Here is a 26,696-nt window from a genome sequence, read left to right as displayed (position 1 = left end):
GTGCAGCGATGCTCGCGCCAGTTCGCGCGAGCCTAGACGCTCACATGTATCAAGGTCTACTGTGGAGAAACAGCGTCGGAAGTCGCTAAACGGGCCTCCCGAATTGCCGCTTTTCTGGGGAGCTGGCTGTGACCCGAAGCTCGCGCGAGGACGCGCGAGACTATGCCCACCAGCCCACATTACGTTCCCCCAACTCGATGATCCGGATCAGAGCCACTCAAGCTACCGCAGTAGCATACCGGAGTCTAGCGGCGATTGGCAGTCGAGATGCAACCGTCTTCGGCAGCGGTAAACTTCCGTGATGGCTTGGTCAAAGGCTTAAGAACTCGTCACTGGAACGTGCTTGAGCAGTCGATTCCGTAAGGTCTCTCTTCCATACCCAGTCAGTTCCTTTTCGCTCTTTCTCTTTCTCTTGATTTCCATTTCCACAAGCCGCTAGTAGGCCATGCCTCCTCCGGTGCAACTGGGCACGATGCCTATCAGCAAGCCTACTATAGGCGAAAACGGCTACCAGGGTTTCAACCCCCATTCCGAGGTCCTTCACAAGGGTTGGAACGGCCACAACGCCCGCCCTTTGCCGTGCGACATCATTGTTGACCACGACGTCGGCATCAAAGTTCGTGACGGTTGCACCCTCTATTGCGACGTCTACCGGCCCGTACCTTCCGGCCCTGACGAGAAGGTGTCTGCAATCGTAGCGTGGAGTCCCTTTGGCAAGAAACTCAACGGCATTCATGTGATGAAAACGCTTCCCTGGGGTATTGGAATTCCTCCGGATACGACGAGTGGTTTGGAGCGCTTTGAAGGTCCTGACCCGGCTGAATACGTCTCTCGAGGCTTCGCAGTTGTCAATGTCGATGCCCGCGGAGTTGGCGACTCTGAGGGGTCAGTTGTGATCATGGGGACTCAGGAAGGAGAAGACGGATACGATGTGATTGAAGGGATTGCAAAGCTGCCCTGGTGTTCTGGCAACGTTGGTCTTGCTGGTAATTCCCACCTTGGCATTGTTCAGTGGTTCATTGCCGCCTTGAGGCCCCCTTCTCTGAAGGCGATTGCTCCCTGGGAAGCTGCCGGAGATCTATACCGAGAACAATTCGCTCGGGGAGGTGTCTGGGATAGTGCTCTGTTCGATACCATCACTGCACATGTCATCAAGGGGAATGGTGGACTTGAACATTTCGCCGAAATGTACCGGCGCAGTCCTCTCCAAAACAACTACTGGAAGGACAAGCGTGCCGATATCAAGAATGTCAATATACCAACCTACATTGTGGCATCTTACTCTACATTCGTTCACACGATGGGCTCAATCCGCGGTTGGTTAGACGTGGACACGACGGACAAGTGGCTCAGATGGGACCCCTATCAGGAGTGGTTCGACTTGTGGACCGTCAAGGAGTCTCGAGATGAGCTTGCGGATTTCTTCGACAAGTTCCTCAACGGCAAGGACAATGGATTTGAAAAGGTTCCTCGGGTTCGTCTGGCCCTGCTCAGATTCGGGGATAATGACCCGATTTACCCTATTGTGGAGGAAGACTACCCGATCCCGTGGACACAGTATACCGAGTTCTTCCTAAGCACTGACCAGAAACTTTCCTTGGAGGCGCCTAAGGAAAGAAACACTGTATCCTATTTCTCGGAGGTCAGGAACAACGGCTTCGAGAAAGTCTCGTTTACACACACTTTCTCTGAAAAAACGAGGCTGGCTGGCATGCCCAAGGCTGTCCTTTACCTGTCTACCAATGACTCGGATGATATGAACATCTACGTTCTCATTCGGAAACTGGACCGCAACGGAAAGCCCTTGCTCAATTTGAATATCCCCTGGAGCCATGCGCCGATCAAGTCATTTGACGAGCTAGACCGCAAAGATCATCACAACCTCTTGTTCTATTTCGGCCCACTTGGCATCCTCAGGGCGTCCCGTCGCCATATCGACCCGAGCATGAGCATACATCCCCAATACCCATTCCACACTCATGACCGAGAGGAGAAACTCAGCAAAGGCGAGGTCGTCGAGCTTGAGATTGGTTTGTGGGCTATGGGTATTGAATACGAGGCGGGAGAAGGTATTAGTGTCGAAATACAAGGGCAATACCCCCTCTTCAAGGATTATGCAGCCCTCGAGCAGCCCAAGCCAATTCCAGGAGAGGAAAATGTAGGGAACCATATTGTTCATTTTGGTGGGCAGTACCCCAGTCGCATCATCCTTCCCGTGGTCTGAATTAAAGTCGAGCTGCTCTGTTTACCATGACTAGGTTAATATTCATTCTAGCAATTAAAGATTTTTTTTTTTAACAAGAATACTCCGTTTCTGTCCTACAGTCTAGGCCAGTCCAACGATGACTTCATAGAAGGGAAAAGCGAAGCCAAGGCGTGTGGAAGCAGATGTATGGAGAAAGAGAGCGGCATGTGAGGCCTGATCGTGTGCAGGAAAAGATTCACCGCAGCACATCACAAGGCTGCCAACCCACGAGCTCAGTTGTCTACATTACTGGCGTGGCTATACTCGGGACTCTAATATCCCGAAAAAATGATGTTGTCCATTAGCCAGTACGCATCTGGCTGATCAACTCCACCGACCATTCCCGGAACAGAAGACGATGCAATTGTTGGAAGGGGATTCATATCGTCGCCGACGAGGCTACCAGCTTGGTCCACCATTAGAGCTGGCCACGACCACTGACCATGTCCATCTACCGTATGCTCTCGCGACTCTTGCTCAGGTAGACGAGCCATGCTCTTGATTATCTGTGTCAAGCCGCCTTGGTCGACAGGCCTACCTTGTTGAGCCAGCTCCAAGTCCAAGAGTCGCCGAAGTGTTTGGGTACCCTCTCGGCAAATGGTGGTCTTGTAACCGTATTTCTGAAGAGTAAGGATGCAAACCTTCACAGAGTCTCTCTGATCCTGCACCTGGGCTTCTGTTTTGTCTTCAGGGGAGGTAAGAAGATCCAGGCAAAGAAATACCCCAGCGGCGATCGTGGAAGATCCAAAAACCCTGGAAAAGAACGTTATTAATACAAAGGCTACCAGTATCTAGAGTTGAGGAGGACGAATTTGCCTACCACAGCAGCTGGTATGTAGACGGTACATTGTCCATATGAACAATCGCCAGGGCCGCTTGCATCCCGTGATTACGTATCTCGGACCAAGCTGACAGCTTGGAAAAGCTTTGCTGCAACAAAACCCGTCAAAATATCAATCGAAGGAAATTTATCGTGCACAGATAATGAGACCGCTGCCCTAAAAGCCACGCCGGAATATGCCGGCCTTGGTTGACACCTTCACTGAAGCTCGCCAACAGACGATCGGCCTTAGACACGAAGTCATTTTCTAACTCATCTAGTCTGTTCAAAAATTCACATAGCGTTGCGGGGGTCCCCTTTGGAGTTTGAATAAATTCATGGACCGCCTGCGAAAGCTTTGCAAGCTCTATGTGGTGAAGGAGAGGAGAGAATACCTCCACGCCGTCGGATAAGGGAGATCCTTCGAGAATGACGTTGTAGTCAAAGCGCCCTTTCGATAGGACGCAGTCAAAGGAATCACCCAGAATAGAAGGTGGAACTCGGGGACCAGCTAGCCTGGAGACATGTCTGTTAACGTGTGCCGCTCTCTGGTGCCTCGTGAGAGCAGCCTTACCAATCGCATATGACCAGAGTCCACCACAGCCGACGCCCAAGCTCCCTGTCCGTCACTTCCGACCAGGCTGGGATACACTTCAAGCTTTCAGGGTATGAGGATTCAGAACCGAGGCGATGCATCTGCAATGCACGGGCAGTATTCTGAGCAAGACTCGATAAGTTGATGTCCCGGTATCTTTGCCCAAAGTGAGGATGACAGAGCGTCAGAATGGCAGCAACCTGCACCACATGCAGCTGCGGTTTGCCCATGGCGTCCGAATATTCCAGCTGCTGGAGGGCCGCATGATACCAATGATGACATACTGAGAACGGATACGGGCTCTGCTCGACCGAGGGCAGATTCAGCGACAACGTGTCCTCCTCGCCCATGAAGAAAAGGCCCACCTACAGAAAAAATATGTCAGTAAGAGGCTCGCGCATTGTATCACTTATCGGCTGGACGAACTGCCAGAACACTAAAGTAGATAGCCATCCACTTGTGGTCCTGAAGAACCTCAAGCGTGCCGTCTAGTAGCGCATTTTGGAAAGCTTCATGCTCGACGAGGAACCGGTCTGCACGGAGCGCACAGTGAATCCATCCCAACATTTGCAAGGAGAACTCGACTATTCGGGTGCTTGTCGTCTTCTCAGGGACGGACCTCAGCGTGTCAACAAGGAAGTGCAAGTCCTTTTCCGAAGACCGATTTCCCAATCCTCCCAACTCCTCATGTTTAAACAGACCAAAGTTCCACTCGTCTAGGATGGCTCCGACCTCCTCAAAGGGAGTGACTTGATGGCCGTCAGTCAGCGTCCGCCTGTCTTGGCTGACAGAAGCATCACTAGTCGGTAGCGGTCGGCGAGCCCCAGCTCGACCCCGCAAGCTCATCATCAGGGCGAGCTCGAGCTCCGCCACCCGCTCCTGCAGCCTCGAGTTCTGCCGGGCCAACGAGGCATTCTCATCCTCAATCGGCGTTGCACTAGACGCCCGGGATTAGTCGGCGGAGTTAGCAGCGAATGATGTTGTGTGGGGTGCTCACACTGTCGGTTTCCCTCTCACCCGAACAACTTCGCGGCTGCAGCGGTGGGCGCATCGGTTGGCGATGCATCTGCCACATGGGGTTTTCTTATCACACCTGACACGGCGCCGGGCGCATTCTGTACAGCGCAAAGGGGCACGCTGACTGGCGCGTATCTCTGCCATAGATGTTCGTGCTGCAGTGTAGTTAGCTGTCTTTATCGGCGACTTGCTCGTGTTCAGGCACCTTCACGAAACCAAACGCGGCGCCGCTTGTTCTAGGACGGTAAAAAGTAGGTGTAAAGGGTTGGATTTGGAAAACTTTCTCTCAGCTTACACTTTCCTACATGACAGGACGGCGGCTTGAGTGGCTCGAGAATTTGAGGACAGGAGGTTCAGAAATACATAATCAGGTGTTGATTGGTTAGGCGTTTCCTATGGCTTGGCTTGACATAGAACTGCCCTAACCCTGAAACAACCAGTCAGAGAGCAATATCACGACTACCCCAGACTGATATCTCCGCAAGCTCCAGTGTTCTAGTTTTTGACTTTCGCCGGGCCCGATACTCGCGCGAACTCGCGCGAGTGCCCAATTCTCACATTCATAGTCTAGCTCCATCAGCAAGTTATCCTCCACCAGATCGCTTTTCCCATCATGTGGCTAGTATTAGACTCGTTAGAACCATTGCCACCTAAACTTTTGCTCTTTTCACCTGTCCTCCTACCTACCTGCCTAGTGACCATCAGAAAAATTTATACTTCCAGTACGAGGCCTCGGTCGGTCGGAAACGATTCGGAAGGGTAAACTAGTGCTATGCCACCTAACTTATCTCCGCGGAAGAGTTCCGTATAGCTCGCAAACCCGAACATAGAATCTTTGACCTCACTCCGTACAGATCAAGTGAATAATCAACCTCAGACCGCCCTACGCAAATCCTAATGAGAAAAGGAGGAGAAACAATTGGCAATATTGAATATGGCATTGAAAAGTTTGTTTTGTCCGATGCCATCGTTGCGAAAGACAATCTCGAATTATGAGCTAGGCTTCAAACATCGGCGACCTTTGGCCATCAATTACTATTAGATGTAGCGTACTTGAGAACTTTCCATCCATCCAAGCACTCTCATCCAATTTCCACCTCTTAGCACCCACCGAGTGGTATCGTCCCGTTTGCTTATATTGATGATGTCGAGTAAATTAGGTCACAGTAACCATGGGCCGTAGATCAATCAATACGAACGCTTGTCTGGATCTTGAGCCCAGCGGCCTGTGAATTGGCGAATCTGCTTACCCCAGATATAGACTGGAATTCCTATGGCAGCAATACCGAAGGTGAGGACACCATATATGCCAAACGACAAATCGAAGCCCGAACCCAGCACGAAGGGCGTTATAGCGTAGGTGGTACCAAAGGCAATGATACCGCGGAAGGCGCAAATGATAATCAGGATTGGTCCAGACCGCTGAGGATAACAGTCAAGCAGATAGGTAATAGTTTGAATGGTGACAGCGATGAAGGCGAAGTAGTAAGCTGCAATAGTCCACACATAGAGGAACCAGTGGTAGTGCTCGGGATGAGAGCCGCCTTGTCCAAAAAGGACGCTGGTGAACGTTCCTATGATGATCGGTATAATCAACGGGATAAGACGGACTTCGGGCTCGTGGATACCACCACGACGCTTGGCCTGCCAGGCAATCAACTTGTCAGAGCCATATCCCAGGACAGGGACAGCAACGATCGAGGTGATGATTTGTCCACAATTAGCGTAGCTGGGTGATGAGTTGGGCCAGTTGTACGGCGGAGATGTGAGAATTGTACTATAGACAACACTAATGGCAACGTTGACTCCGAGGACGAAGCCGTTGAGGACCATGGCCCAGAAGATATTCGGGAACCATAAAAGCAAAAACGTGTCCTTGTGGGTGTAAGTCAGTCACTTGCTTCTGCAAGGTTGGGGAATGCACGACAGGCCATAACTTACTTTGAGCATGTCAAGTCCCTTCCTCCACTCAGGTTCGCCACTCCATAAACTCAGGTCAGACCTCCACGTACGCGGGGCATAACGCTCATAGTCCAGAGGAGGCTTCTCAGTAACCACCTCAATCTCGACATCTTCTTTGGTCTCAGGCTCTCCTTCACTCCCTCTTGCCTCTTGGAACGAAGACAGAGGACGAGCATACTTAGTCTCCGGAAGAAAGAAGAAAGCGAGAATGAGCGTTAGTCCTGAAAGGCATGCTCCTAGACCATACCACCAACCAGCGCCGATAGCACCAGCAATCGGACCAGCAAAGAGTATGTAAACGGCGGCAATGATCGACTGACATGAGTTTTGGATCATAAGGTACGTGCCTCGCTCATGCAAAAAGAAAATTTCCTGAAGATTGTCGTCGCGGTTAGTAAACTGCCCATTGCCAAGAGTCAGACACAGATCAATTAAATACCTGAGTGATCATTGGAACCAACGCCTCGGCCTGACCGGCAGCAAGCCCCATGACCAGGCGCACAGCTAGGTGCCACTCGTATGTTTTCGCCGTGGCACAAAGCGCGGATGTGAGAACCAGGATGACCGTAGAAGCGAGAAGAACAGGACGTCGACCGATAGAGTAGGCCAGCGGCATGCCAATAAGATTACCGATACCCCTAACAGGTGGTCTTTGTCAGTTTTTATTCTCGACTTCAACAGAGAAGAGGCCAGTTGTCTCAGATGAGATTTACATGGTGAGGCCCGGGTAGCTCGTCAGATGGGTCAGGTCCTCTTGAGTCTTGCCCTCGGCGAGGTACTGTTCGCTGTAGAAGTTCATGATGCCACCGAATCCGGATACGAGAGAGAGACCGACGGTTGCGACTGGAGAGGACACATGTGTTAGCAGGTTGGCCCCAAAAGGACGAAGTTACGAAAACTCACAGATAGAAATGACGATAACAATCATTCCCTTTTGCCATGCGCTGCGGTTCAGGGGGTCTTATTTCAGGTTAGTTCCGCTTGTCTTCGAAAACTCCGGGTTCAAGGTACAAACCTCTGGGGTCAGCAGTTGGAGACGGAATGTACACAATTTTGCCAGCCAAGAGCTTCACAGTTCCACTGGCGTTGGCCTTTGATTTTGTGATCGTGACCTCGTCGGCATTCTCAATGGGAAGTTTTGCCACATCTTCAACCTGGTCCACGGTTTCCGACTTCTCCATGGTGACAGATTCTGCTGATGTTGAGGAGCTATTGACTGGATAAAAGTAAGATCGAAAGCAATGCCTCGAATCCTGGAGAAAAAGGCCAAGAGACTGGGGCTTTAAACAGAAGTCGTAGGGAAGCTCGGTCGAATCAGGAGTTGATCTCCACAAACGCAAGGAAGTCGTTCCGCACGCATCGCCTAGAGCTACAGATTGACAGGGATATGTGCACGGTAAGCCACCCCACGGCTCAAGGGAGACGTATTCGGGATGACCCACTTCCCCACATCCCCGGATTCGCAAGTACACAACTCGCGCGTATTCGCGCGAGAATCTTAAAGGCGGGTATCAGGGAGCTGTAACTGCCATGTTATGCCTGATTTCCAGCATCAGTCTTGGATTTTTACGGAGTCGCACCTTAGGTTTACTTGGGAGTCTCCATTCACCCGGATACGAAAAGCAACCACGAAGGTCACAAAGCATATAGTAAACGATACGACAATTTCTTCAGGAATCCAATAAGCCTTGTGTTAGATATTGGCTGGTGGTCTCGCTCCTGCTGAAGTCGGTGTTCAATATATGGAAGACAACGTAGGAATTGTACAGCATAAAACGCAGGAATTCCACTCAAAATAAGCGACACATTCGTGGAATAGGTCCTCAATTGGTAAGGTTCTTAGAAAAAACAATTAATAATAGTGCTGATAAGGAAAGGATGGTTGAATTCAACCGCACGAAGAAGGCCTAGCGCGATGCCGCACGTTTAACAGCAATTGCAGATGAGGACATTGAGTAGGATAACGAATACCGTGGAGGGCGGAAAGGCTGCGTTGATTGGATACATGAGGAATCCGAAGAACTCTTCTTGCAGTCATGGATGCGGAGAGCCTTGAATTATTGTCAGTACATTTAGGTGAGGAAGGGATCGAGTGGGAGAGAAAAGTTGGAAAAGCCAGAAACTAGGCATATGTTAGTACGCATGTACGAACTACTGATCCGGGAAGATCCCAAGCTACGATGGTGAGGGACCCAGTGGGTACAATTCATAAATATACACCTTAGGTACAGCGGTGGAAAGCAGTTGGACAATATAAGACCTACTGAACAAAATAACATTCGAACATTGGTTTCTCAGGTGATGCTCAGTGAGCACTTCAGGGCGCTCAGACGAGGATCAGACTGCTCAGCTAAATACCAGGTGATGGTGCTTAGAGGCGCTTAGTTCTACTCACTGGGGAAAAAGATGCTAGAGAAAATCCGTCAATGGAACAGCAAAAAGTACAGTCTAAGCCCTATATCATTACCTTTGATCCTATATCCAGTACATACGACCACAGGGTGTGGAGAACAGGGCTTCCCGTCCGCTCAGCCGTACTTAAGCCACACGCCGGTAAGTTAGTAGTTAGGTGGGTGACCACTAGCGAATCCTTACTGTTGTATGTTTTTGTTTTTTTAACCCCTGCGCGCTCAATCCTCAGGTGCCTTAGACACTAAAGTGGCCGGGAAATCTGTCTTAGGGTGAGTGTGGGTGACATGGATGAGAACGGGGTGACATTTCTGGCCAAGGTGATAGAACCCCACACATCTGTGAGAAATAATATAACTAGCTAAGGTCACGCACAGGTTTCAGCGATTTACGTTTGCAAGAAACCTTAAAGGTAACGCGTCATTGTGTAAATGATATCTATATGCAGCTGGGGAGCAACTCACATTTTGTTATTGACTGACGGGATCGGGCTCAGGCAGTCTGGCAGCAGTATAATTCAAAATGGAATATACCTACATTTTTCAGAAATTTATCTCCAGTGTTTATTTGTACTCCAAGCTTCTGCCTATCTAGTAGAAGCTCAAGCATCAACGCGAACTTCTATGAGCTATGAGCCAGGAACCCCCCAATACAAAGATTGAGGCAACTGCCAAAGCGGCAATCACTTGTCCAGCATTAGACCCAGCCTGATGCTCCTTCCCTTTGGTCTTTTTTTCAGCAAGCTCAACACTCTCTGGGGCTAGAGTCTCAGCAAATTTCTCGATCTTATCAAGTTAGCTGTCGTCAACAATCTTTTAGTTATGGGAGTACCAACCTCTTCACATGCAATACTAATTCTCAAGAAATTCGGATCCTCAGGATCGTTCTTTCGTTGAATTCGACGAACATAATGACAAAAGACCTTCACCACTCCCTCAAGGTCCTGACTAGACTCAATCATCAACTGCAAGGCATCCCCCTTAGTGATTTTAACGTTTCGATTAAAAATCGCCGGATTGCGAAAACACAACTCTAGCGTAGCCAAAGCCATAGTTTGAGGAATCGCGCAGAAATTGAACACGCTCTGCTCACGCAAGCCCGCGAGATATGACAAACAGTCACACGCATGTTCCATAGCATTCAAAACCATCTCGGAGCTGCAATTAAGCGCATTCCTAAGATACTTGGGTTCGAACAGGGCTTCAAAATTGTCGACGTGATTGGACCAAATTTCTCTAGGCAAGAACCGGCGACCGTCATCGAAATCTTCACGAATATCGCGGATGATGTTGTTCTTTTGTAAGAGGAGACCCATTGACCTATACAGTGAGTGGCTGATCAGGGTATCCTTGATCAGGGTATTCTCGCACATCTCGGCCTCGACGAAGAGGTGAGTCAAACCCTCGCCGACGATCCCGGCTACATGCCAGCAATAGAGGTCATACTCTTCCACAGAATTCACGCGTACATCCCCGAGAGCCTCCTTTCTCGCAAAATCAGCCATACCATTCCCCATTTTGTCGGTGACATCCTTGATAATTGCTTGGTAAGTTGGTTTCATTTTCCTAAACTCGGTAATGACATTGTCGAACTGCACCAGTAGCGCGCGGTCCTTTTCTTCTAGGCGATTGCCGGTAAATGTCCAGCCCTCTTGGTCTAGATGATCTTTGAATTTTCGAAGAAGTGGCTCTTTAATATTGAGGGGGATTGATGTATCATCTTCGATCGTATCGAGGCCACGCAGTACCAGGTAAAACACGCATACGGGCAAGAGTAGCTCAGGGTGTAGCTCTTTGACAACGGGGCTGAAGCTGCGACCTGTCTGATCCAAGAATTCGAAGCAGATTTTGGCTGTTGCTGACTCTTGCGTTTCGTCTCTCTTGTGTATGGGAACATGTCGTAGTTTCCTACAGGATTGATAAACCCAGGGGTCAGTAAGATTCGGCAGTCATTCAAGAGAGGGGCATTTTCGATGTAGATCTAGACCAACCATTGAACCAGCACTCCTAGCTGATTCGGATGAAGAGCAAAGTAGAGAGCATCCGAAGCAACGCCCATGATGGTAGGTGGCAGGGTTAGAAAAAATGCGATCAGACAGGGCAGGTAGTACGTATGCCAGGACTCCTATTATGGTATATAACGGCCATCAATATAACCGGGAATAGGATTCGAGTTTCTGCCCGAAACCCGATAGGCTTTCCTTAGGACAGGGGCTGGACGTCATTCCAAGGGGATCGGATCGGTGGTCAGGAAAAGTTTCATCTGGTTCTCTAACTAGGAAGGCTAGCTCAACGGATCTACAATAAATGCACTTCTAGTCACAACGGATTAGGGGAGCCATAGAGCTTGCATCAAGTACACACCTAGAGTCTAGGAGTCCTCCAGTGCTGTGAACTTGACTTCCGGGAGAGAAATAGCGTTTTGCCGGGGAATTCTGCTTTAGCTGTAAGCGCCCCTAGGCGTCCCACAATTTGTGAGACCGTGGAGATAGGCCATAGTTATCCGTGCCATCCGCGCCATCCAGTCGGTCGCAATACCACTTTGGAGAGGGCCCCTAAAGCATAGCCTATCATGCGACATGCTCTATACCGGGGCATCGCTGCAGTGTCTATGATCTACGATAAGCATGCTTTACTACGCCGAGGCAGACTAGACATCATAAGATATTCGGGAAGTCATACCCCTTCGTATATTATGTCTGATCGCAGGAGATTCAGGGCACCTAAGAATGATGTTATCGTAGCTTTTTGATATTGGCTCACTACCGTGGCAGATGCAGACGTCTTGGGTTTTATCTGGCTTTAGCCTAGTCTAGTCTATGTTAGACTTTGTGTTTCTGATTTCCGACCGCAGATATTTTTCGCACGGAGTCGCTTTCAAACGCAAACCAACTCCGTACGGATATATTTTCCACGCGGAGTCGTTCCCAGGCGCAAATCACTTCCATACGTAGTTAATCCGAATCTCACACCAGCCATTGCACCACAGAAAACTAACACCTTCCAAAATTGGGTAACATAAGCTCCGGGAGCGAGAGTTGCGTTGCTGGTGAGATTGGCTAGAAGAGAGTAGGCGCTCATATTCTCTAGTAGCACCAGGAACACACGTTCCTAGTCCCCAGGATCAACTGGTGCCAGGAAAATTGGATAAGTCTGCTCGAAGATTTACAATCTGCACTGGGACAGTAACCACCGGAAAGGTCTTATTGTAGCTGAAACAGACCTTCAGCGTTAGTCTCTTTTCACTACATAAATGACTTAACCACATCGGTCTAACACTTCATCAGTAGCACTGTGTATACATTTATTACCCCTATTGTCTGCTGGTATATAATTTACAGCAAAAATGCCAACGCGAACAAACTCAAACCCAGCCATGTACCACGACAACTTTCTTTGGTTGCAGAATTGAACACCGGGGAAGTAGTAGCTGGACTGGAGACTGAACTGAAGGATGATGATGCAGCACCAGTCTGGCCAGTGCTAGATGGCGCCAGATTTGGGATCACATGGGAAGGAGTAATCTCAGTCTGAGGAGAAGTCGTTTCTACAACAGGAGAAGTAGCCTCCTCACTTGGTGAAGTGGACTCCGTAGTATCCGCCACCTTTGTAGAGCTTACCGGTGTAGCAGTAGTTTCAGTGACAGAACTTATACCGGGGATAGTCTGTGTTTCCGACTGGGGCGCAACAGTCGTTGTCACCGGTACCAGATCCCCAGTGAGCGGAGCCACTGCATACGGGGGGTCGAACATCCCAAAGTTACCGCATGCGTTGCAAGGCGAAGCCCATGATTTGACGGGCTCCGGAGCCACAAGAATAGGATCACATCGGCTGTTAGGCGCTGCCGTTGCGATCACCGAGGGAGCTTCGGTTTGTGGGCAGTCTGTACCGAGGTCGTTCAGGGTAAGCTGGCGTGTCGCTGAGTTGGTGAGATCTATGGTCGAGACTTGATCCAGGTCAAGGGGAAACACTACGCTGGTGCCAGAGGGCCCGGTCCGACCAGCGGTGTTGTAGCCATAGAGGTAGTCGACGATCATGTACACTGACGGTGAGGTACTGTGTGTGGTGATGAAGGTTAGCCCAACAGCAGAGGTAGTTCCAGGAGGAAGTTCTCACAATGTGTAATCGAGATGCGAATTGATGTAAGTCGATGGGTAAACGTGGTGTGGTTGGTTCGTTGGCCAGTAGACCAAGTTGACGGTTCCCACGGACCTACGTAGAGTTAGTAAAGCTTTCCGATGCTATTTCTATTCTGTAACTATTAAGGACGTACATGCTGCAAGTTGTCGGACAGGGATTTGGAGCTTCTGTAATGGTCGTGGGCACGGTAATTGTACTCGTTGCTGTTGTAGTATCGGTAGTTGTTTCCGTAGTTGTTTCCGTAGTGGTATCCGTGATAGTATCTTTGATAATGTCGGTAGTTGTATTCATTACCGTAGTAGTGGTAGTGGATGCGGTCGTCGACCAGTGTGTTTCAGCCGTTGAAACTATGATGGTAGTGGTGATAGTGCTATTTAAGCATGCTGTTGATGTTGTCGATATAGTTGAAGTGTTCATCGGCGGTGGCACCTGAACCGCAGTAGTGGTGTCGATGGTGGTATCACTAGATTTGATGGATGAAGTGGGCCAGTGATTAATCTGCTCAGATGTACATGTCGTGGTACTACTGCTTGATGGATCATACATTGGAGAATGTGGAGTGTGAATAGCTTCACCATGTCAGCGCCCGAAAAGCACCCTATTGTTTGCCAATTACTCACCAGAGAGCTGAGAGGCGTCTGTCCGGGAGACAAGTAGCACGAGAGCTACCCATTGCATGGTAGACAGCATGGCGACGGATTTCATCGCAAGTACACGGCCTAGTATGACACCTTGTAGATACGCGGTATATATGCCGAGCGATAAACAAGAAAGCAAGGAACAGGCACCTCTAAAATAAAAGAACAAAATAAAGGTAAAAATAGCGGTAAACAATGATCCTACAAAACCAACACTAAACATCTCGTGTCAACGAGCTATTGCCTCTTCATGCGGTCATTGTGCCTAACACGCTGGGCGTATTAACTTAGAATGGCAAGGAGAGGCATGTTTACTAGCCAGGAAGGGCAATGATTTTTTTGGTAAGACCGTCGAACTTTACATCACATCCGAAAACGAGGCTAAAAGAAGCTAAACAAGGTCGCTGGTTCCTGATTTCAACGTGGAGCAGGTTTTTGGCCGACGGTCAGCCGGTTTTGTGACCCCGGCCGTGCGAGGGCTTCGACCTGTCAGAGTCGCCCGTTGCCCCTGAGTCCCGACACTGCCGATCTGTATGAATCAATTGGTTCGGAGATCTTAAATTCAGCAGTGACATGGCAGTTCAAACCTAATGGCCTAGACTATGACTGCTGCAGGTTCCTGTCGTCACACCAGCCACATGGGAATTATTTTTGTATTGCTGTACCCTGCAGACACACCTGAGATGCGATTTCTCAGCTCGTCAAGATGCATTCGAAAATTATGCTAGAGTTAATTTTAATGATTTCTTGGATGCTAAGATGTTTGGCGACTGACACATCTGCCCTCGTTATTTCACCCAGCCAATATTTGTATTTCCACCGAATTGTCCTGGGTTGCGTACCATCTGCTAATATTACAAGTGAGGGGAATGATGGACCCTGGAGCAGCTTTTATCTTCGTGTGGGGACCCCAGAGCAGTCCGTTCGAGTGCTTGTCTCTACGGCTTCCCCGGAGTCAATGGTTGTGTTGTCAGACTACGGTTGCTCTAATTCAGTGTTTTCCAACGCGCCATCAGACTGTGCAGTTTCCAGAGGAACCTTGTTCAATGCGAACCAGTCCTCTAGCTGGGACGAGTTGGGTCTTTTCGGTATTAACCAGAATGGGGTTGGTCTCGAGGCCAACCTTGGATACTCCCAAAGAGCAGACTTTGGTCTAGATACTCTGAGTATTGGCCTCACTGGTCCGACGCTTGGAAATCAGACTGTCGCCGGGATTGCAACTCCTGAACCTTTTTATCTGTAAAGACGAACTCTATCCCTCTACTCTATGGTTCACTGATCCGAGCACCAACAGTGGAATATTCGGCCTGAATCCGCAACCCGTCAACTTTACCTCTCTGGGAAATTTCTCTTCGCCCTCATACTTTACTACCCTCAAAGATGAAGGCATCATTCCGAGTCTCAGCTGGAGCTATACGGCTGGTGCCAAGTATCGTAAGTATTCCGGTCCCATGGGCACATGCGCAGCAGAATTTGTCTCTAAGCTGCCATTTTGACCTAGGCTTAAAACATGTCTATGCTCAACTCATCTTCTCCGGATATGATACATCTCGATTTACTGCGAACTCAGTATCATTCTCCATGGCCGATGACGTTACCCGTGACCTAGTTGTTTATCTTCAGTCCATCAGCTATAGTGGATCAAGTTCAGCCATATTACTATCTGATCCAATTTTAATATTCATTGACTCGACCGACCCCAACTTTTGGCTTCCGGAAGGTGTCTGTGACGCATTCGAACAGGCCTTCGGGCTTACGCTCGATAATGAGAGTGGTCTATACTTAGTAAATGATACTCACAACACCGAATTACTCAACTCAAACGCGCAGGTCACATTTCGACTTTCCGATGTGGCTTCCGGCGGAGATGCCGTGACGATCACCCTTCCGTATGATGCTTTTGCTCTGACTGCACAAGCTCCGCTAGTCGACAACAGCAGCTACTATTTCCCGCTGAAACGCGCAGCCAACTCGACTCAGTATACTTTGGGTCGAGCTTTCTTGCAAGAAGCGTAGGTACATAACGCTCCAATACCCCAACATACATTGACTTCTTCAGGTATCTCTCAGCCGATTACGAGCGAGGCATCTTCAATGTATCGGCATGCGCTTGGGATGAAACCGCGGAGGAGCACATCGTCACTATCAGTTCCAAAGATTCTGACTCCGTTTGCTCGGGAAATGCATGCCCGTCCGCTGGAGGTAGTTCAGACGACTCTTCGTCCCTGAGTAACGGCGCAGTGGCTGGTATCGCGATTGCGGCACTGGTTGGAGTTGCCATTCTCGCGGCGGTCTTGTTCTTTTTCATCCGCCGTCAGCGCCAAAAGACGGCATACAAAGCGACTCCGCCAGAGACAGATGTATCTGTCCTTTCCGGCCCGGTGCACAACGCTCCTCCTCCTCCTCCGGAGTCGTCAGACGATTCTGGACTGCAGACAAGATTCTGGTCTCCGGAAGCCATCCTGAACAGTGTTAGCGACAGTAATTATGGCCAGAGTAGTGGCAGTGGTGGGAATGGGAACCATGAGCAGAGTGTTGATGAGAATGGGATGGAATTAGATGGCGACGGAACACAGATCCAGCCAGTTTATCACGAATTGGATGGCAGTGAAGTCGGAAAGTGAGGGCCAGAGGTCCTTCGTTAAAGCTTGCAGCCCGTAATTTTCAAACTGGCACGGGAAGTGGCAGAGCCCTTCTCATATGCCCTTGATTTACGATGGCTCTGTCTTTCCTCTTTTGAGCCTGCATATACAGATCTTGATTGATATACCTACTTCCTCCACAATGTACCACTATCTATTACGCCTCCATAATGTCTGCTCTTTGTGAAATCCTCAATAAAATTGCTGATCTGCCTGGTTTAAGTCTAAAATTGGTCATGAGAATGGTTACACATAGGGTAGAATCAGATGACTGTCATACTCCCCGCCCATATGCACCCAATATTTTCCCTGATTTCGGATAAGTTACCGATGTGCTCGTGGTAGAAAGTATATCGTTGTAATTCTAGCCCTACTAAGTATTTGCATCTTTAGCTTCATAAGTATTTCGTTATGTTATTCTTAAATGCAATCTATCATGGAAGATACGAAGACGACATTAAACATGCTCTTGGCAATCACGATGATGGGGTGGATGATTACAAGCATTTCCTGCTGACGGCAGGGCTCGATGTTTCGAGCAAGTCAAGAGTAGAGTGCCAGGTTGTTGAACTTAGAAGAAACGCAGACCATATCAAAATATTCTCGCCCAAGTGATGGGTTATGAGCTAGGGATTCTCTTGTCCGGGCGACGAAGTAGTAGTCTTCGGGGTTGATACAGAACACAGAATGGATACAGAAGTTGAATAAGAGCAATAACATCTACTCGGCAAACCCTTCAGGGACACACACATAATTACGGCCACAATCTGCCATAAAGGCAATGAACATAATAGGACAACTATGAAAAACCATTCATATTAAGCTCAGGCATGGTGACTACCACCTTTAGGGCGCCATGCTTGGAGGATGCCTCGAATGCTTCGTAGGCATTGTGAATATCATCAAACGCAAAACCTGCACAATAATTAGCATGGTCAAGGGTAATGAGGTTAACGAGACGCACTGTGCGAGACCAGAAAATGAGGATCGATGCCACCGGCCTCAACCATCTTAAGTAGATCGGGAGTACTAACAGCGTCAATAAGCCGAGTCCTCAAACCTGGCGAGAAAGGGTCAGTAATGAATGACCAGCACAGGAAGAGGTATATGAGAATTATACATATATTGCGATTCCACAGCTTTTCCAAATGCAGCTCGCACGACTCGCCGAAGACACCCAGACTGGCTATGGTCCCCCCAGCGCCTACCAGAGCTTGCGCGATCTCGAAAGACTCAACCGTCCCCACTGCTTCAATAACCACATCGAAGCCTCGCTCCTTGGTCACCGCTAGAGCTGAAGACATCACAGCATCCAGTCCATCGAGGACACTGAATGTATGATCAGCGCCCATGGACTTGGCCGTCTCGAGTCTGGGACTGCCCCTCCCCACTACCACCGTCATCGATGGACCGAACAGATTCCTCGCCATCTGGAGGATCATCAACCCAATCGGGCCTGTCCCAATGATCGCGACGGTAGATCCGGGTTGAATGTCACCATTCAGGATCCCACATTCATAAGAAGTCGGAACAGTATCAGACAGAGTAACCGCGACTTTCTGGTCGATGCTCTCCGGCAACGCATGCAGCGAAAACGGGGCATGAGGAATGCGGACGTACTCGGCCTGGGTGCCGTCAATCCTATTTCCGAGAATCCAACCACCGGACTCGCATTGAGACGGCATCTTCCTGCGGCAGTAATGACAGGTCCCGCAGCTGGTGATGCAGGAGATGAGCACCTTTTGACCGACGGTGAAGTTCGTAACAGCTGCTCCGAGAGATTCTACGTAGCCGACTCCTTCATGGCCGAGGATGCGGCCTGGAGTACATGACGGGACGTGGCCTTGAAGAATATGCAGGTCTGTCCCGCATATGGTGGTATGAAGAACCTTGACGATAGCGTCGGTGGGTTCCGAAATGACTGGTCTTGGGCGATCTTCGACTGCGATCTTGCTGTCGCCAGTGTAGATGACGGCTTTCATATTTGCGGATCCTTTGAGAGGTACAAGTTTACTAGGCAGTGGTTGAGAAAAGGAAGGAGATCCCAGAAGTCGGACAGTAATTGAAAATAGCGCCTTGCTGGGCCCCTCATTTATAGACACCTCGCCACCTAGAAAAAAGGAAAACAAGGTAAGCAAACTCGAAAATAATGCACCACAGAGAATAAGCGAGTAAAAGTGACTGGTGACTAGTTAGTTAGCTCTGCCGGCGTTGTAACTGTCAGGCAAACGAGAAAGGGACGAACTGACCATGCAGGTGCAATAAAAATAACTGGCAGAGACTTGGGGACTATGCATGAGAGGCCAGAGGTCTATGTAGCTGGGTTAGAATAGGTATTGATAGCCGATGAGCTTCTATGGACTGAAATATTAGAAGGCTATGTGGGGATTTCAGGCTTGTCAACGCTCAGGGCTCAAAAGCGGAATTGGTTATAAGTGGTGATTCAGCTTGCTAATTTACTGTAGGATTCGCTGGGGAAAGGTTGTTCGAGATTATAATGAACTATTCAAGCAAGGTTCTCTGTTAGATTACTCCAAATGACTTGGATTAATTCTTTTCTACTGAGTGCGAATCACCTGAGTCTGACGTGCATATGAACTAATTAAGCGCCCAGGCCCTACTGCATCTCTCCTGCACCTCGATTGACAGTTCACCTGGACGCGCCGGACGGTCAAGGCACGCTTCTATCGCCCTCCATTGGCCAGTAGATACGTTTAACTAACTGAAATGAAAGATGACTACAGCAACTACCAATTGAGCTACCTTCAGCTCTAGGGGAATCCCCCGAACGGCGCCCATTTTGGTAAATCGGACAGGAGCGAAGTCCTTTTGAAGTCGGAGGCAGTGAAAAGCACGGCCTTTTCTTGAATCTCCCCACCTGGTGTTCCTCAGCCAGCCTGAAGCTGTAAATGCTGTAAGATCGGATCTAGAACCTCAGCCCGCGTTGATACTGACTCGTTCCGACCAGCAATTTTCCTAGAGAGCTCAGTCTGTTGCCCCTCTCATCGTCACGTGTCTTACACTGAGATATTTCAATATGCCGCATTTTGATCTCCTCGTGTTTGTACTTGTCTATTTGCACTTCTAGCTAGTGGTCTAAGTTATTCCTCTTGTTCCTCTTTACCCAGTTCCATGATAGATAAATATACGAAAATACGATCTGTCTAACAAACAATTGCCTATTCAAGTAATGCAGGACCGGAGACCCCCGAACCACAAGGACGTGCTAGTGGCTGGCTGACTAGCTGAGTTGCTTCAATTTGCCCAGCCGAATACCAATAAGGGCCCTTTCCACCTGGCGAAGGGGGCATAAATAATTAGTGCCAAATTCAATTCTCATTGCTCCGCTTCTGGTGAATTCCTATACTCTAGAAAATGAATTTGGTTCGGGTGTTTTGATTACCGCCGGTGTTCTGTCCAAAATATTTTTGGGACAAATAAATTTGAGCATCACCTTGGAGGATTGTTGCTCTACAATTTTTTCGCATGGCAAAAAGTCGTCCTACTGATGGTTCTCCCTCATCCAGTGGCTATTCTTAAATCAAAATCTAGCAATTTATTCGTTTTCGCGGCCAATACGTGGCATTTCTTTTCGCATCCAATATGCACTACGACGGTATTTTTCTGCTAGTTAGCAGGAACACGTAAACAGATATTATACAGTAACCTGAAGAGCTAAGTCTTGCTTTTAGACACCGGAAGGCACTTAAATTGCCCGAATGCTTAGAGTTGAACATGCTTATATAATTCTAAACTAAGCTATATGTAGACTTTCCTTGCGGCCAACAGCACTATCACACTAGTAACTCTTTCGTTTAATCATAAATTATATTTATGTCCGTACTTCTTAGGGATTTGGTTCGCTAGGCTCTCGCTGGCCTACCCATAAGTTCATACTGCAAGAGCCGAACCAGGTGGCACCTGCTACAATAACCTACGCGCTTTGGTATGACACGGAAGCCACCCGTGCCTACACATCAGAAACTATAAATGCTAATAAGAGCCGATCCCAGATTTATATTCGTTTTTCTAGTTCTGCTGTTATATCGTAGTTGCTCAATCTGTTAAAACGGATTTTAAGCACCCTTTTAATCTTAGAACCAAAAGTTCTGACGCACGAAGGTAAAAGGATTAATATGATAGTAAGAAAGGGGCTACGATTTAGGCTTGTATCTTCGTATTTCTTCCCATATGGATGTCAGTCCCCTGGTCGACTCCCCTTTGGCTTTCGTTGAAACCCCTCGGCAAGGAACCCCAAGTGTTAACCAAAATCGACGTATCGGGAGGAGGGAGATTTGAGGATGAGAATGATTCGCAAAGGAAATGAACGAAAAGGTTATCTGTAATCTGTGTGCTGTCACATGATGAAATCGTAGGCACTTGTGGCGAGTTAAAGTGACTGAATTCAACGTAGGGTCGTGGACTGTGGAGGGTTTGATCGTCAGTCAATGTTCCTTAAACCGACTCAACATCACTATTCTCTAACGTGACCTTGGCTTGTATCTCTCAATGGACATTTCAAATTGGGATTAAGAATGTCGCTCCAAATATAAGCTGCTCCAAATATAAGCGGTAAAAAGGAAATGGCTTTCAACAGAACTCAATTAGTATAGCCACCCGTGCCCTTCAACGGTTGCTACCAAGCAAAGCACGTAAGTGACAGGAGTTAGAAGGCTAAAAATACGTCCTGCGACCGCCAGCCATGTGGTCTACAAATCAATTCCTTGACGGAAAGGCTCAAAGAAATATCACCCCGAGGCGCCTTCAATTCATACCTGGATAAGTCAGGTGACTGCCTACATAGTGCCTATTTTTAGGTGGAGGAACCAGTCATTTCTTAAATTTACTTCAATCCTTCAGCGCCACGCTGATCGAATAAATATGCCGCAAAGTAGAAGAACCAATCGACCTTAGCTGTATATGCTCAAATTGTAGGCATCCTCAACGTGTACTAAGATCGCCACCGGGTGTAGTAGACAACGATGTGGTTTAAGGCGATCATAACCTAATCTTTATATTATATAGTGGCTGTGTGCATATGCTTCGCTTCAAGTATTCGTGCTTCAGATGATAGCAACTAACGTTATCCAATGATATTATATAATAGCTTAGCCGAAAGGGCTAGTGCGGAGGTCGCCCAACTCGGGTGATTCTCGCCCTAATCTCACCCTGATTCTGACCCTGTCTATATCCATCTACATAGGTTGCAACTCACTCTTGAAACGCTTTGACCCTATGTGGTTTGTCTAAATGCACAATCTAGTACATACGACCACAGGGTGTGGAGAACAGGGCTTCCCGTCCGCTCAGCCGTACTTAAGCCACACGCCGGTAAGTTAGTAGTTAGGTGGGTGACCACTAGCGAATCCTTACTGTTGTATGTTTTTTTTTTTTTTTTTTTGCATTCTTATTTCTGCTTTTTTTTGCTTTATCGAACAGCGAGAATGCTCACACCCGGGGTGAGGGTTAACCCAACCTAAACTACAGTCGATTGAAATAGAGTGCCAACATAGCTTGTTGCTTTCTAGCTCTTTCTCGGTGCAATAATTATGCTTAGACCGTATCCACCGTACTATTCACTAAGCTCTAAGTCAGGTAGAAAAGCTATTTGTAAAACAAACGAGAATAAGAAAAGAGACCGAGGCATTTTCCTAAGCGACGGTTTTGCAAGGAAGATTCTCTGCCAATGAAGAGAAGAGAAAATCAAGGAACGCAAAGAGACCGATACTAAGTCAAGAACCGGGGCCTGCCTTAGTGATTTTGTATCCACTTAGTGAACCTGGATCGAGAGCGAAACGTATCCCACTGCCAAACCTGTCAAACCGTTGCAAGGACAGACTGATAGGAGTTCCACTTAAATAGCTACCTATAAACCTAAATGTATAAACTCCATGACAGGGCTCAAAATTCTGAGATCACTAGATACAATAGAGCATGGAGGGGCATGTGATATAGAAAAACGGTGTATTCAATGAGCCTCCGGACTCTGTAACGGCAATGATAATGAACCCCCTGAAATCTCCACAGGGCTTGGCAAAATGAAGGAAAATTGTGCTAAAAGGAGAAACCCCCGAAATATGTGGAGCCCTTCGCGATCAGCAGGGGTGGCAGGTAAACGCTGCGGAGTCCGAATGTAAAGTTGTGAAGATCGTTCGGGAATTTCCACCGTAAACATACTAGGCTCAGGTGTCTCAAGCTGTTTGTGGGTACAATTACTGTAGATCTCCACGAGCTAGTTGAGGCCGCGGCATTTCTTCAACGGCTTTTGAGAAAACGCACAATGCATACGAGTTATCCATTCTCAGGGGAAAAAAGGCACTTAGTATAAAAACCGTGATGGCATCCCTGCATGCAAATCGCAATTCACCCATAGTCACTCTTTATTATTATGATTCTTTCCCATTTGTTCGGCCTGCTGGTCGCCACGGCCGGCGTGGCCACGGCCGTCAACATCACCGGCTATGAGTATGTCGTTGTTGGATCCGGTGCTGGTGGTGGTCCTCTGGCTGCCCGCCTCGCCTTGGCTGGTCACAAGACCCTTCTTCTTGAGGCTGGTGATGATCAGGGTGAAAATTACAATTATACTATCCCTGCTTACTCGGCCAGAGCCTCCGAGGACGAGAAGCTTTCCTGGAACTTCTTCGTCCATCACTACGAAGATGAAGAGCGCCAGGCTCGCGATTGGAAAACGAGCTACGAAACACCTGATGGCGAGTTATACACTGGCCTGAGTCCTCCAGAGAACTCGACCATGAAGGGAACCCTCTATCCTCGGACGGGTACTCTCGGTGGATGCACTGCGCATAACGCCTTGATTGCAGTCTATCCCCACCAGTCTGACTTCGAATTCATCTCGACCCTTACCGGCGATAGCTCTTGGGCACCTGACAACATGCGCAAGTACTTCACCAAGATGGAAAAGAACGGTTACTTGCTTCCTGGAGCTAAGGGTCACGGCTACGAGGGCTGGCTGTCGACCGAGACGGCACCCCTTAGCATTGTCTTGGAGGACCCCCAGCTCTTGAGCATGCTCACCGGCGGTGCTTTTGCCCTCGGTAACCTCACCGATAACATCATGAATATTGGCACTCTGTTGGCTGGCGACGCCAATGCTGATGCTAAAACCCGTGACACCGAGCCTGGCTACTATCAAATTCCTATCGCAACTGATGATGCCCACCGCAATGGTCCCCGCGAATTCATTATCGCTGTTCGGGATGCCAAAAATGACGATGGCTCCAAAAAGTACCCTCTAGATGTCCGCATGAACACCCACGTCACCAAGGTGACCTTCGATGAGAGCACCCCGCCCCGTGCCACCGGTGTCGAGTTCCTCGATGGCGAGCACCTCTACAGGGCCAGCCCGATGTCGAAGTCGGCTCTCGCCGGTATCCCCGGTTCCGCCAGTGCTTCTCGTGAGGTTATTGTTGCCGGTGGAGTGTACAACTCTCCCCAGATCCTCAAATTGAGTGGTATCGGTCCCGCCGATGAGCTCAAGAAGTTTGGTATCAAAGTCATCAAGGATCTCCCCGGTGTCGGCACCAACCTTCAGGACCACTACGAGATCTCAGTGCAGGGCAAGATCGAGGAGGACTTCTCCTGCCTAGACAAATGCACCTTCAGCATTCGCGACCAGGAAGACCCTTGCATCAACCGCTGGGAGACTCCCATTCTCGGTGACCGCGGTATCTACTCATCCCCCGGTCTCGCCGCCACCATGCTCTACAAGAGTACCACAACCGACGATAACTTTGACATCTTCTGCTTCGGAGGACCCGTCAACTTCCGCGGCTACTTCCCCGACTACAGCATTAACGCCACAGACGAACACAACTGGTTCACCTGGGCCATCCTCAAAGCTCACCCGCGCAACACTGCCGGCACTGTTGCCCTGCAGTCCGCCGATCCCCTGGACATGCCCAAGATCACCTTCAACTACTTCGATACCGGCGTCGGCGACTACGCGGCCGATCTCACTGCTCTCTACGACGCCGTCGAGCTCGCCCGTGACGCATTCAAGCGCCAGCTCGTCAACATCACGGAAGTTCTTCCCGGTGCCGACGTCCAATCCAAGGAGGATATTGAGCAATACGTCAAGGATGGCGCTTGGGGTCACCATGCCTCTTGCACTTGCCCTATTGGTGCTGATGATGACCCTATGGCTGTGTTGGACTCCAAATTCCGTGTCCGTGGTGTCTCCGGTCTCCGTGTCGTTGATGCTTCCGTTTACCCCAAGATTCCGGGTACTTTCACGGCTGTGTCTACCTACATGGTTGCCGAGAAGGCTGCTGATGAGATTCTCAGTGAGCTTAATGCCAGCTCTTGATTGATGTGGACGAATGGGATGTGAAATTAGATTGGATGGGCCCTTCTTAGGTGAAGCTGTATTCGTTGTGAAGCGATTTATGTTGTATATTTTTAATAGATCATTCGTTTAAGACGACAGGTTCTGTATATAATTCATACTTAATCGGTTGATATATGTGACGAAGTGATAAGTAAAGCATAGCCATTAATACAGATCGGGAGAGGTTTACACAACTCTGGCTAAGGAACCTGATAGTTACAAGGCGGGCAATTCAAGCCAAGCGTTAAAGAACTAGAACAACAGGACGGTAGCCTCAGGGCAAAGAGCACGCAAAAAAACCGAACCTCTTTGCTAGTCCATGAGAAATAACTGAGAAATAACCGAGAGCAGTCATGCAGAAAGTAGCAAAGCAGCTCTAGTCCGGCCCATCTTAACTTTTCCTTGTTTGCACTATTAGTATTCAAATCGTATACCTCGTGCCACTGAACCATCCAAGGAAGAACTTTTGGAAGGTTCCCCGCGCTAAAGCTTATTGGGCGTGCATCTGCGCCAGTCTAACCCCTTTGGGAGGTACAGAGCCTACGCCCTCCCAATCGAGACGGGATATCGGTAAGTATAGAACCTTCCCGACGGGGCAAGATGCCGAAAAAATAAGAAAGGTCGGCATCGCATATTTCTGACCTTCGAGGTTCAATTCTTCTTTCTTACTCAATCGTCGAATCCAATCAATCTACACATAAAGCAACTACCACGAATACACTCACCACAACCACCAAAGTCCACCAACAGCTTTCAAACATCCAAACAAACTTCCAAATCCAAAATGCCACCTCAAAATCCACACATAACAATAATCGGGTCCCTAAATATCGACTTTGTAACAACAACCCCCCGCTGCCCAGGTCCAGGCGAAACGCTCACAGCAACCTCGTTGAGCGTGCTAGCGGGCGGAAAAGGCGGCAACCAAGCCGTAGCAGCAGGCCGCGCCTCATTTACATCAAAAGAGAAACAAGATGTAACTGTGAGCATGATTGGCGGCGTTGGTGCCGATGATCCATACTATACCACACTCCTCCAGCCAGCACTGGAGAAATCGGGTGTTGACACGGGATCGATTGAAGAGTCTGTTACTGCGCAGACTGGGTCTGCGAGTATTATCGTTGAAGAAGGGAGCGGGGAGAATCGAATTCTTGTTGTTCCCGGTGCGAATCACAGTGGGTTGATGGGTGATGTGGATGGGATTGTTCGTGTTACGCAGCGGTCTGAGGTTGTTGTTTTGCAGGGTGAGATTCCGCGGGAGACGACTGTGGGTTTGTTAGAGTATTTTAATGGGAGGACGGGGAGGGGGAGGCCAAGGTTGTTTTTAACCCGGCGCCCGTTTACCCTGAAGGCATTCCGCTTTCTGCGTTGCGTGGTACGGCTGTTTTGATCATGAATGAGACGGAGGTTGTGCAGATGGCGAGGTCGATTGCTGGGCTTCCTGTTCCGGGGGATGTTTGTGTTGATGATGACCAGTTTGATCCCGCTGACTTTGCGGGGAAGTTTCATGAGATGGCTGGGGTTGAAGTTGTTCTTATTACGCTTGGTGCTAAGGGTGTTTATTTCTCTACTCGCGCTGGGAAATGTGGGACTGTTACCGGTGTGAAGGTTGCTCAAGTCGTTGATACCACTGCGGCAGGGGACACGTTCGTTGGGTATTTCTCGACTGCTGTGGCGCGCTTCCTTGCTACTGGGAAGGGGTTGGACGAGTTTGAAGAGGTTGAACAGGCTGTCTCGGTGGCTAATGCTGCTGCGGCAATGTGTGTGCAGCGTCGGGGTGCGATGCAAAGTATTCCATTTGCTTATGACATGGAGTGAACTTGAAAATACACAGGCACATGATGTAAATAGAAGTAAACGGCGTTTAGTGGGTATAGTTATG

General features: G+C 48.9%; 9 protein-coding genes across 9 annotated transcripts; 4 read left to right on the top strand and 5 right to left on the bottom strand.

Annotated features, from left to right (window-relative positions):
• Positions 1–445: 445 nt before the first annotated feature.
• Positions 446–2,224, top strand: N7446_004914 (CocE/NonD family hydrolase; the record flags this gene model as incomplete). The annotated part of the gene is made up of 1 exon (XM_058513662.1): positions 446–2,224. One exon carries the CDS (start codon positions 446–448, stop codon positions 2,222–2,224), a length of 1,779 nt encoding a protein of 592 aa, XP_058374991.1.
• Positions 2,225–2,517: 293 nt separating this feature from the next.
• Positions 2,518–4,509, bottom strand: N7446_004913 (fungal specific transcription factor domain-containing protein; the record flags this gene model as incomplete). Its single annotated transcript, XM_058513661.1, has 5 exons — positions 2,518–2,998; positions 3,066–3,175; positions 3,461–3,581; positions 3,640–4,025; positions 4,087–4,509. 5 exons carry the CDS (start codon positions 4,507–4,509, stop codon positions 2,518–2,520), a joined length of 1,521 nt encoding a protein of 506 aa, XP_058374990.1.
• A 1,356-nt stretch (positions 4,510–5,865) lies between these two features.
• N7446_004912 (major facilitator superfamily domain-containing protein) lies at positions 5,866–7,820 on the bottom strand (the record flags this gene model as incomplete). Its single annotated transcript, XM_058513660.1, has 6 exons — positions 5,866–6,552; positions 6,619–7,011; positions 7,079–7,277; positions 7,353–7,482; positions 7,543–7,599; positions 7,655–7,820. 6 exons carry the CDS (start codon positions 7,818–7,820, stop codon positions 5,866–5,868), a joined length of 1,632 nt encoding a protein of 543 aa, XP_058374989.1.
• Positions 7,821–9,656: 1,836 nt separating this feature from the next.
• On the bottom strand, positions 9,657–11,106 carry N7446_004911 (uncharacterized protein; the record flags this gene model as incomplete). The annotated part of the gene is made up of 3 exons (XM_058513659.1): positions 9,657–9,833; positions 9,884–10,955; positions 11,039–11,106. The coding sequence occupies 3 exons, from the start codon at positions 11,104–11,106 to the stop codon at positions 9,657–9,659; spliced, it is 1,317 nt and encodes a 438-aa protein (XP_058374988.1).
• A 1,276-nt stretch (positions 11,107–12,382) lies between these two features.
• Positions 12,383–13,877, bottom strand: N7446_004910 (uncharacterized protein; the record flags this gene model as incomplete). Its single annotated transcript, XM_058513658.1, has 4 exons — positions 12,383–13,103; positions 13,164–13,259; positions 13,321–13,756; positions 13,808–13,877. The coding sequence occupies 4 exons, from the start codon at positions 13,875–13,877 to the stop codon at positions 12,383–12,385; spliced, it is 1,323 nt and encodes a 440-aa protein (XP_058374987.1).
• A 1,529-nt stretch (positions 13,878–15,406) lies between these two features.
• Positions 15,407–16,449, top strand: N7446_004909 (uncharacterized protein; the record flags this gene model as incomplete). The annotated part of the gene is made up of 2 exons (XM_058513657.1): positions 15,407–15,837; positions 15,885–16,449. The coding sequence occupies 2 exons, from the start codon at positions 15,407–15,409 to the stop codon at positions 16,447–16,449; spliced, it is 996 nt and encodes a 331-aa protein (XP_058374986.1).
• An 817-nt stretch (positions 16,450–17,266) lies between these two features.
• N7446_004908 (putative zinc-containing alcohol dehydrogenase) lies at positions 17,267–18,449 on the bottom strand (the record flags this gene model as incomplete). The annotated part of the gene is made up of 3 exons (XM_058513656.1): positions 17,267–17,382; positions 17,432–17,527; positions 17,588–18,449. 3 exons carry the CDS (start codon positions 18,447–18,449, stop codon positions 17,267–17,269), a joined length of 1,074 nt encoding a protein of 357 aa, XP_058374985.1.
• Positions 18,450–22,855: 4,406 nt separating this feature from the next.
• N7446_004907 (GMC family oxidoreductase) lies at positions 22,856–24,793 on the top strand (the record flags this gene model as incomplete). Its single annotated transcript, XM_058513655.1, has 1 exon — positions 22,856–24,793. One exon carries the CDS (start codon positions 22,856–22,858, stop codon positions 24,791–24,793), a length of 1,938 nt encoding a protein of 645 aa, XP_058374984.1.
• An 805-nt stretch (positions 24,794–25,598) lies between these two features.
• Positions 25,599–26,632, top strand: N7446_004906 (ribokinase; the record flags this gene model as incomplete). Its single annotated transcript, XM_058513654.1, has 2 exons — positions 25,599–26,081; positions 26,111–26,632. The coding sequence occupies 2 exons, from the start codon at positions 25,599–25,601 to the stop codon at positions 26,630–26,632; spliced, it is 1,005 nt and encodes a 334-aa protein (XP_058374983.1).
• Positions 26,633–26,696: the final 64 nt, after the last annotated feature.

The sequence above is a fragment of the Penicillium canescens genome (genome assembly GCF_028828765.1).
Source record: "Penicillium canescens strain IBT 15451 chromosome Unknown utg000003l_segment0_segment0, whole genome shotgun sequence".
Lineage (NCBI taxonomy): Eukaryota > Fungi > Ascomycota > Eurotiomycetes > Eurotiales > Aspergillaceae > Penicillium > Penicillium canescens.
Note: the sequence above shows the minus strand (reverse complement) of the source record. Positions and strands in the feature narration are given on the sequence as shown.